This window comes from Myotis brandtii, unplaced genomic scaffold (assembly GCF_000412655.1).
Source record: "Myotis brandtii unplaced genomic scaffold, ASM41265v1 scaffold69, whole genome shotgun sequence".
Taxonomy (NCBI): domain Eukaryota; kingdom Metazoa; phylum Chordata; class Mammalia; order Chiroptera; family Vespertilionidae; genus Myotis; species Myotis brandtii.
The window spans coordinates 2964574-2975678 of record NW_005370700.1 but is presented as its reverse complement, the minus strand read 5'-3'; the positions used below and the strand labels follow the sequence as shown (position 1 = coordinate 2975678).

Genomic DNA, 11105 nt, shown 5'->3' with positions numbered 1-11105 from the left:
GGGGGGTGGGGGAGTGGAGACTGGAAAATGTGGCTCTCCCCCAGCGCCCCTTTCTAGCCTAGAGGCTATTGAAGGTCCACTGCACCCAGAGCCTCAATGGGGCCAGTGGGAGGGGAACTGTAACCTGTGTCAGCCACGAGGCAGAGGAAGTGCCCAAGTGGGGGCTGGAGGCAAATGCAAGGTGCTGCGTTGAGGTTGGGCGTTCGCCACATCTGGGGATAACTGGATAAAGTGGAACATGATGGATCATATCCCCCCCAAAAGCAGTAGTTGTATTATTAGTATTTTTAGTATTTTCTACACCATAGGCAAATTCTTGAAGCATTGTGTGTAGAACCCATCTTGACAAAACACAGCCATAACTAAGGTGGCCCAGCAGGCCCCCACCTGACAGCAAACTCTGCAGCGAAGGACTAAGTCTCATCTCTCTATTTGGATTGTATTGGAATTTAGGTCTGTGGTCAAGCCGTCAGACAACACAGAAGAAGGAAAAGGGATGTGCCCGGCTGCTGGGGGTGGCATTCCGTGGCACTTCACTGAACTAGTGACCAGTACAGGCTGTCTGTCCCTAAGGTCTTCATGCAGTTTTAAGCCACGTGGAACTGAAAACCGCACTAAACTTTTGGGACGCCTGGAATATTAAGAAGAGAAAGAGACGGTGTTCAAATCCTTTCTTAAGTCACTCTTTTTCTTTTTTAAAAATATATTTTATTGATTTTTTACAGAGAGGAAGGGAGAGGGATAGAGAGTTAGAAACATCGATGAGAGAGAAACATCGATCAGCTGCCTCCTGCACACCCCCTACTAGGGATGTGCCTGCAACCAAGGCACATGGCCTTGACCGGAATCGAACCCGGGACCCTTGAGTCCGCAGGCTGATGCTCTATCCACTGAGCCAAACCGGTCAGGGCAAGTCACTCTTTTTCATAGTTGAGAGGCCTAAGTTCCAATCCTGGTTGTCACTCAATAGCTGTGGGTTTTTAACCTCCCCCACCCTAGTGGCTGCAGTTTCCTTGTGCTAAAAGTGCCGTTAGTTTCTTACATGAACTCAAAGGCCTCGTTCAGGGTTAATGAAAATATCAGGTGAGGTCTCATAAGCATGATGAATTTGAAACAGTACAGAAAAGGGGCTATATGAGCACAGGTGAGTCACGCAATGAAAGATTCTGGACTCCACTGTTAGCCATTTATCAACTTTGTCATAGTTCCTTCCATTCCCAACCCAGCTGGCTTTGGGGAGCAGTACCCTAGGCAATTATAGTCGCTATCACTCCCCAGGGCCTGGCCCTCTCCAGGGAGGATATGAATGTGCAGATTTCATGGCTGTAATTCTTTTCTCTTCCCATAGTTTCTGTTGGAGAGGCTTTTGTCCCACATGCTAGCTTGGCTCAGAAATGTGGGAATTATTTTTCTCTGAAGAGCATCAAAACCCTGCTGCTAAGCCTGAAGGGGCTCACCCCGAGGATCGGGAAATGAACAAGACCACTGGCTCTCCACCAAGGAAGAAAACAATCAAAAGCTCTGATTCTTGAGGTTCAGAGTCCTCGAGTTGCTGTATTGTTTATAATGTCAGTGCACTTGCCCATGGTCTCCAAGTCCCCTGGTTGTTATTATGTGCAATAATAAGAGCTATCATATATTGAGCTCTTTCCATTAGTCAGGCACTGTACTAGGCTCTTTACATTATACAGGGCTGGGCAAAAGGAGGTTTACAGTTGTGGGTGTGCAAAACAGAGCTTATTCTTGTATTATTATCTATTAATTATTGTATTGTTTTCCATACAAACAACTGTAAACCTACTTTTGCCCATCCCTATTTTATCACAGACAAAAACCTTGTAAAGTAGGTATCATTGCCCCATTTTATAGGTGGGGAAGCTGAGGCTCAGATAGTTTTAGAAGCCCCCTGAGGTTGCACCGTGTCACAGTGGCAGAGCCAGAATTGAAATCCATTTCTTATTATATCCCACAGAAGGACAGCAGAGCAGCTGACAAAAATAAATCCTTAAAAAGTCCCACCTTTGTGGAAGAGACATGGCCTGTTGGCTGTGTGTGTGTGTGTGTGTGTGTGTGTGTAATTTCTGCTGTATTCCAAACAAGATTTGTGATGCTTAATCAGATATACCCAAGGCAGGAGGCAGGAGCTCCAGTTCAGCAGAGTAAATCTGAGTCAGGCATCCTGCCTGGGGGCGGGGGCGGGGGGACCATAATGCTGAACAGCAGAGACACCCCAGGGAGCACCAGGAAACCCACCAGACCCTGGGAGTGGAAGGGACAGTGTTTAGAAGTGCTCCACCTCCACTCTTCCACAATGCAAGCGCGATGGGGAAAAGTACTTGCTAAACCGGAATACAGGGCACAAAAAGCAAGGCATTCTTTTTAAACTTCATTGGTCTCAAAGGCAAATGAGTTCAAATGTCATTGGGAGTTTTCCCGTTCTGGGTCCTAGGGATCAATCTCTCCCACAGGGTGGGTCTATTTAACCCTTTGGTGACTTCAGCAGTGATCTTGCATGGACAGTGTGGCCTGTCTCCCTTTGTTTCCTTGCTTTCACTTCTGAAGTCAGCTTTCAGGGATCTGCAGGAGACCCACTGGGGGAATTGGTTTAGTGGCTCTCATCCCGGGGGTGGGGGTGGGGTGGGAGGACCATGTACTTTGGAGGATCTTCCTTTCTGGTTTCTCCAGGTGGAAGATGTTCTCGTAGGGAGCGTGCACCTCCGGAACGTGAAGTTGAACACCGACCTAGAGTCATTTAGAGGAGCTGGGCGATCCCCAGGAGGGGGAATGTCTGAGCCAGAGGAGCTAAGTGCTGGGACTTTTTTACCCATGCAGGCCTGGAAGAGTGCGTCTGAGCCCTGCCGAACCTGTCACCACATCCTCTTCCCTCCGCTCCACCAGTGAAATAAAAACAGATGTGCAGTAGATGCACTGTGAATAGGTTGGTCCTCTCAGCCAAGACAGGTAGGATGGAGCCAGCTGATGACCAGCCCTGCCACATCATTCCCAAACAGAAGCAACCGATCATTCCTTTGACATTGAGGCAGAGTATTAAAGAAGTTGGGCCCCGGGCTCTGCCCTTCCGCTGTGTGGCCTTTGGGAGGAGGGGACCTTCTCTGGGCCTCCGTTTCCCCTAATGTAGGACTTTCTCTGGGCCTCCGTTTCAGCCTGCTCACAGAACTGAGAAGAGCATATGAACTGACACATGCAGAGCACTTGGCACAGTGCCTGCACTTAGAGCTCAATGAATGGCAGCTGTGATCATTAGCCCCATTATGAATTTATATATAGCCATTCTAGAGTCTTTAGATAAATTTTCATTAAAATGTCATCTGTAGGTGTTCATTTTGTTGAGTGGAAATGGAAGTTTATAAAAGCAGAATGACTGGGATCCAGTCTTTATGAATTCCTAGTGTAGTGCTCTTTTCACTATACCATGCCTTGGTTATGTTTGGATATATATATATTAGTATACTAGAGGCCCAATGCACGAAATTCGTGCAAGGGGCTCGGCCCTCACAGCCCCAGCTGCCTCAGCTGGCCCTCGAAGCCCCCTCACAGCCCCGGCTTCATCAGGAAGGTCGTCCGGATGGTTGTTCTGCTGTTTGGTCTAATTAGCATATTAGCTCTTTATTATATAGGATATACACACACACATACATATAATTTGTATGTGTGTGTGTGTTTTCCCCCCTTATCCATGGTTTCACTTTCCGTGGTTTCAGTTAACCACAGTCAATCACAGCCCAAAATTCCAGAAATAAACAATTCAGACATTTTAAATTGTATGTTCTTCTGAGTAGTGTTATGAATTCTCACACTATCCTGCCCAGTCCTGCCTTGTACATGAATCGTCCCTTTGTCCAGTGTCTCCACATTGTTTATACTCCCTGTCCTTAGTCACTTAGTAGCCGGCTCGGTTATCAGGTGGACTGTCGTGGTATCACAGTGCTTGTGTTCAAGTCACCCTTGTTTTACTTAAAAATGCCACATTCACATGACCTTCATTACAGTATATTATTATAATTGTTCTATTTTATTATTAGTTATTGTTGTTAATCTTTTATTGTGTCTAATTTATAAATTAAACTTTATCATGGGCATGTGTGTATAAGAAAAACTTAATATATACAGTACAGAGTTTGCAGTACCTGCGGGTTCAGGCACCCACTGGGGGTCTTGAAACATATCCCCTGTAGATAAGGGAGGATTACTGTATACATATATTCATGACCATGATCCTTTGCTGATCATCAAACATTCTCCATTTTTAATTATGTAAGAAATGGTTGGAGGCAAGGTAGAGGAGGGTGGGGGTAAGGGGGAGAGATCAACCAAAGGACTTGTATGCATGCATGTAAGCCTAACCAATGGACACAGACACCAGGAGGGTGAGGGCATGAGTGGGGGGGGGGGACAATGGGGTGATAAGGACACATATGTAATACCTTAATCAATAAATTAAAAATAAAAATAATAAAGTTAGCATTATAGATTGCAAAAATAAATAAATAAATAAAATAAAAATGTCTTTTTATGCAAAAAAAAGAAAAAGAAAGAAAAGAAATGGTTGGATGTGTATTGTGTTAGGAGTATCTCACCTTTGGAAGTCTGTACTTTTCTCTGAGATGAACTCGGAGGCATGCCCTCTCTGCCTTTTTTTGTGTAAATGAAGCATCTCTTTCCATCCTAAAAGGAAAAGAATAGAAGAAAGTATCAGAGGTGTAGAGCAGTGGTTCTCAACCTTCCTAATGCTGCGAGCCTTTAATACAGTTCCTCATGTTGTGGTGACCCCCCAACCATAAAATTATTTTCATTGCTACTTCATAACTGTAATTTTGCTACTGTTATGAATCGTAATGTAAATATCACATATGCAGGATGTATTTTCATTGTTACAAATTGAACATAATTAAAGCATAGTGATTAATCACAAAAACAATATGTAATTATATATGTGTTTTCCGATGGTCTTAGGCGATCCCTGTTAAAGGGGCGTTTGACCCCCAAAGGGGTCGTGACCCACAGGTTGAGAACCGCTGGTGTAGAGCTAAGGAGTTCAGACCTGTGCTCAGAGGAGCCAGACATGGGGCTACACCTTCCAGTCCTACTGCCCTCAGACGTGGGGATGGGTTGTGGGAGCTGCATTTCTAACAAGCTCCTGAGTGACTTTCCAGCCAACTAAAACATCCAGAACTGGGGGTGCTTTGGAGGCACGTGGTATTGGGGTTGTAATATAAAGCCATTTCCCTTCCTTGTCACCCCCCACCCCCCAGGGGTGTTCCCTTCCCTGTTTGAAAGGAGGCAGCCCTTCAAAGTGAGACTGATTGCGTACTGCTCTGGGGCCCACCTAACTGGACTTGTGATTATGCTGGTTTGAAATGAACTCCCTTGCTTATGATCCTGACAGAGGCAGACACCTTTGGGAATATCTGCAAAGTTCACAATACCACCTCCCCTCCCTGCCCACAGGAGTGTATTTCTGGGGCTAAATTTACATACACGGCCCTGCCCTCTAGGCTGGATTGGATTGGACTAAACTGGGTAAATGAAACCTCTTCTCTGGGAATTTGGCTGGAGCTGGTGGCTGGAGCTGTGACAGGTGAACATGGAGGCCATCGGTTGTTTTCCATGGGTCACCTGGTCTGGGTAATAGACTGAGGGGGGAGCTCCCTGCTGAGAAGGAAGAGCAAAGTTTCCTTGTGAGATAAAAGCAATGGCGAGGGATGGGAAAGAGTGCTAGTGGCTTCCCAACAGCTCTCTGCCAGGTGGGGCCTGATGGGATTTCTGCTCTTGGGTTTGGGGAAGCATCTTTGCGTGAAGCACTATTTGCATTAAAACAAACTCTTTCATTTTCAGGTGGCTAAACTGATTTCTATTCTCAAATTCAAGTTTTGAAATCATCTTAACCATGACATGGAGGGCTGACTGCCGGAAGGGCTGGGTCTGAAGCACTCAGATTAAACTGCTCAGCACTGGGCCCTGGGCTCAGGCACCCCCTGAACCCACTGCCCACCACAAAATGTCAGGCCTGGAATAGGCAGGAGGGAGTACTGGGTTCAATCTTCTAGTTTGGGAGAGGGAAACAGAATTAAATGACTTATCCAAGACATCAGTGACCTGTGGCATGGGCAGAAGCAGGTTTTTTTGTTCCTCCCAATATTTTATTATAAAAAATTTCAAACATACAGAAAAGTTAATGGACTTTTACAGTGAAACCCATGTACTCACCATCTAGATTCTACAATGAGCATCTTACTAAGACATGTTTTATCATATATCTACCCCCCCTCTAACCATTCATTTATCCATCTTATTTTTTGATGCATTTCAAAATTATAGAAATCAGTACTCTTTCCCCCACTGCAACATGCATGACCATTAATTATAGTTATGTCTTTGCTTATAGTTTTATTATCTATTTACCATCTATCATCTATCTATCTATCTACCTACCTACCTATCTTTGTTCTATTGATTCTGTTTCTGTATAACACAAACTCCTATTAAGATATAAAAAACATACTGTCACCTGAGCACATTCCCTCATCCCCATTCCCAATCAATACGTACTCCCACTGTGTCCTTGCCATCTTAGATTGGTTTTGCCTGCTCTAGAACCTCACATAAATGTGACCATACACTATGCCTTCTTTTGTGTAAGGCTTCTTTCATTCAGCATAAAAAACTTTTGAGATTTATCCAAGTTTTTCATTTATCAGTTTGTTCCTTTTTTATTATTGAGTGTATTCTACCATATGAATATATCACGTTTGTTTATTCATCCTGCTGCTGATGGACACCTGGGCTATTTCCAGTTTGGGGCTACTGTGAATGAGGCTGCTATGAGCATTTCTGTACAAATCTTTTTGTGAGCATGTATATTCATTTCACCTAGGTAATATCTAGGCATGGAATTACTAAGTGATAGGGTAATTTGGTTGACTAAGTGTAGTTTTATTAGAAACTGTCAGACCTTTATCCCAGTGGTTATACGCTCATACATCTCATCAACCAGAAGAATTCTATCACACTTAGGCCAACTTTTGGTATTGTGTCTTTTTAATTTTAGCCATTTTGGTATGTGTGTAATGGTACCTTACTGTGATTTTAATTTTCATTTCCATGACGACTAATGATACTGGGCTTTTTTTCCCCCATGTATTCATTGGCCATTTGTATATCTTTGTGAAGTATTTGTTCAACTCTTTTTAAAAAGTATATTTTTACTGATTTCAGAGAGGAAGGGAGAGGGAGAGATAGAAATATCAATGATGAGAAAGAATCATTGATGGGCTGCCTCCTGCATGCCCCACACTGGGGACTGAGCCCACAACCCAGGCATGTGCCCTGACCAGAACTCTAACCATGACCTCCTGGTTCCTAGATTGATGCTCAACCACTGAGCCACGCTGGCCAGGCTAGAAATTATTTTTACATTCTAGATCCCAGTACTTCATCAGGCATGTTTTGTAAATATTTTCTATATTTTCGGCTTGCCTATTTATTTTCTTAATGGTGTCTTTTGATACACAGAAGTTTTTAATTCTGACATCTAATATATCACTTAAAATTTGTATGGTAATTTGGAGTCATGTTTAAAAAATCTCTGCCTACTTCCAAGTTGCAAAGATATTCTATGCTTTTTTCTAAGTACTTTTATAATTTTATATTTTGGTCTGTGATGCATATCAAAGTTCAAGTTACAAACATTACTGTAGCAATTGTACCATAGCTAAGATAAAGGGACATTTTAATGTAATTAAGAGACATGGAGGGATAAGCAGATAGCTGTTTTATTTAGACTTTTCCAAATGTTTTCTGTTTAGGTGTAGACCTCTTTCAGTATTAATGTTATCAGTAGTGAAAAAAAATCTGAAGATAGAAGTAAAATAAAAACGAATGCGCAGTAGAGTGCATTGTTGTAGGTTTCAGATTACAATTAGTGGAGTCAATCCCACAACTTTTCTAAAATGACGAGGACAGGTTTAGAAGGTTTCTATTTAATAGTATTCATTTTAATGATTGCATGTACTATGATGTCTATAGCTCTCTCTACATGAAACTTGTGATGAACCATTTTGATGCCCACTTCTTTATGTTGTATTCTTGGCAATGAAGCTCTTGAAAACTCAAGCAATGGACTATACACTAGAAGTCATGCCTCTTGCCATGGAGAAGTAAGCAGGTCCCATTGTCTCATTAATATTTCTTACATTAGATGACTACATAAATTTATAACACACACACACACACACACACACACACACACACACGAGTAGCTGGCAAATAACCCAATCCAATAAATAACAATATCATTTGGGTGTTTTGGTTTTTGATCTGTCCAGATATAAAATTAAGGAAAACCAGGACATTAGTTAATCAAACAGATGCCCTATCTGTGAGCAGATTTATTACTGAGACATATTAAATATTTTAAAAGATCAGGTGTATAGTCTAAATACCTGACCATTTTGCCCAGCCGGTATGGCTCGGTGGTTGAGCATTGACCTATGAACCAGGAGGTCACACGGTTCAATTCTTGGTCAAGGCACATGCCCAGGTTGCGGGCTCATCCCTGCTGAGGGATGTGAAGGAGGCAGCCGATCAATGATTCTCTGTCATCATTGATGTTTCTATTTCGCTCTCCCTCTCCCTTCCTCTGTGAAATCAATCAATAAATACCTAACAAATTTCCTTTTATAAGCCCACTTGAGCTGAGAATTTGGTGCTATTGTTCTATTTCTTTATCATACTTGTTTTTTTACATGCCATAGGCAAAACTAGACAATATTCAAGGAATGCTGCTTTATTTATTTATTTATTTATTTATTTATTTTTGCCCAAGCATTATCTTAGCATCAACATCACTTTTGTGGTTGTATTTACTTTTTAAAGCTGACTTTCATTTACTGCAGAGCCAAGCATAATACCAGTCTAGATAGTTTCTAAGCCATGATTTCTTTCAGAAAAAATACAATAGACAAGGTTTCCATTAAATGTAGCTCTTTGTACTTAGTTTCCTCCAGGACATTAACCTTTTCACTTATAATCACCTTAGCAATAGGACTTAGGCAACTCTTATGTAACTGATCGTTAGCAAAATAGCCATAGTGGCAAAAATATTTTTCTTTTGTAACATATACTGAACATTTAACCTCAAGATCAATGTTTCAATTCTTACTTGATTACTGAAAGACCCTTAAATTGATTCAACCTTGAACTTAAAAAAATTACATATAGATTGCACTTATTTAAAGATCAGTCTTTTGTAGTGAAAAATTGTTGGTGATATTCACATTCCATAATACCCAACTAAAATATTATGAATATCTTATTTTTATTACATTTTATATAGCCATCAGAATGTCCTTAATTTTTGGAGGTATATGGCTGAAATGGGGGTGAAATATGATGATTCCTGTAATTTTCTTTAAAAGCTGTTCTATCTATCTATCTATCTATCTATCCATCCATCCAACTAATCTATCTATAAGCAAATATGTTATAATATCATATGCTCTGGCCAGTGTGGCTCAGTTGATAGGAGCATCGTCCCATATATCGAAAGGTCACAGGTTCGATTCTTGTCAGGGCACATGCCAGTTGGTTTGCCTGCAGGAGGCAACAGATTGATGCTTCTCTCTCACATCAATGTTTTCCTCTCTCTCTCTCCCCCTCTCTAAAAATATCAATGAAAGTATCCTCAGGTGAGGATTTAAAATCTATAATAGGTATATATGGGTATTCATTATACTGTTCTTTTTCTGTATCTTTAAAATTTTCATAATACACAGCCCACAAATTTATTCATAGTCTGAAAAGCAAGTCACGTTGTGCTTTCTAGGCTTTTATTTGCAACATGTGAGATCAAGATGGCTGCACTAAATGTTCTTTAAGGCCCTCTTCCAGGTGCCAAGTCTTAATTCTTACAATTTGAAAGCTTTCTACGTGCTAGGAGGGTGAATTTCAGAAAACCGATAAAGATAGGCTCACATTTTTTCATGCGAATATTTAAATTGAGGTTGATTACAACGTGCCCCGATCAGAAAGTGTTAAGCTGCTTAAAAACAGCATATAGATTCACTTTTTCTTTTTCATTTCTATTCATGCAGGTAGGATATAGTAACTGCTGATGCTACAAAACTGTTCACTTTAGCAGAACACTTTCACAAGGTTGGAGGCAGACAGACAGCACAAGGAAAGGCATCTACAGAGCAAAAGAGAAGGATACTAGGGAACTGGTGAAGGTAAGCCCAGCAGGAACTCCGTTTTGTTTTTAAAGGGAAATGAAGTAGCAGGTACTCACTTATCCTCGATCATTTGCTTCTGATATTCCTCATATTCCTCTCTGGTCATCCCTTGAGCTGCGGCAGCATCCGAGGTCCCTCCTTCTTCTTTATTTTCTTCAGACCTGCCACCAAATCCTAAATTCTTTACCTGGTTACTTATCATAGTTTTCATAAAGAAAGCCATTGTTTCTGCTCCAGAAAAAGAAACCCCAAAACTCAGACTAAACCTGAAGAAGAGAAAAAAGACAAACTCTCCAAATATCTTCAATGACAGCCAGGCCTTTAAGAGCAAAGGGCTTTGCAGGGCCTCATGTCCTCAAGGGCGTCCTGATGGAGAAGAGTGGTTTGCGGCTGTAAGCTGGATTAGAGGCGAGCTACCTCGGATGCAGGGGCAGATGGTTCAGATTATGGAAGCCTACAATCAGATGGAACCGACTACTTTCTGAATTAATACACTAAGCTAATTTCAGAGGGAAAAATCCTTCCCATTTTCTACCCTCCCTCCTCACCCACTTCTAAGTTTTATATTATGTTAAGCACATCCAGAGTTCTTCAATTAAATTAGTCTGACATTATATGGCTGTAGTGTAATTTCCAAATTCTAGCCCAGAGCATGTCCTATTGAAAAGTGAGTCCAATGAGACTCAAAACCCAAAATGCTTCATTTCAACAGAAAAATGTTCAATTTAAAAACTTTTTAATAATCAGGGGCCGTCCCTACCTCACCGGGGCCGTTTCAACCTCACCGGGGCCGTCCCGACCTCACCAGGGCCGTTTCAAAATAATCATATTTTCAAGGTAGTCAAAATTTAATTT

The 11105-nt window shown here is 41.7% G+C and overlaps 1 protein-coding gene across 1 annotated transcript in view; it reads right to left on the bottom strand.

Annotated features, from left to right (window-relative positions):
- Positions 1-10659, bottom strand: part of CPLX4 (complexin 4) — a 23256-nt gene extending 12597 nt beyond the window's left edge. The window contains exons 1-2 of the mRNA XM_005881802.2: positions 10307-10659; positions 4599-4686 (exon numbers count right to left, since the gene is read on the bottom strand). Coding sequence (XP_005881864.1) covers positions 4599-4686; positions 10307-10473 — 255 coding nt within the window. The 5' untranslated portion in view covers positions 10474-10659. The remainder of the gene's footprint in view (positions 1-4598; positions 4687-10306) is intronic.
- Positions 10660-11105: the final 446 nt, after the last annotated feature.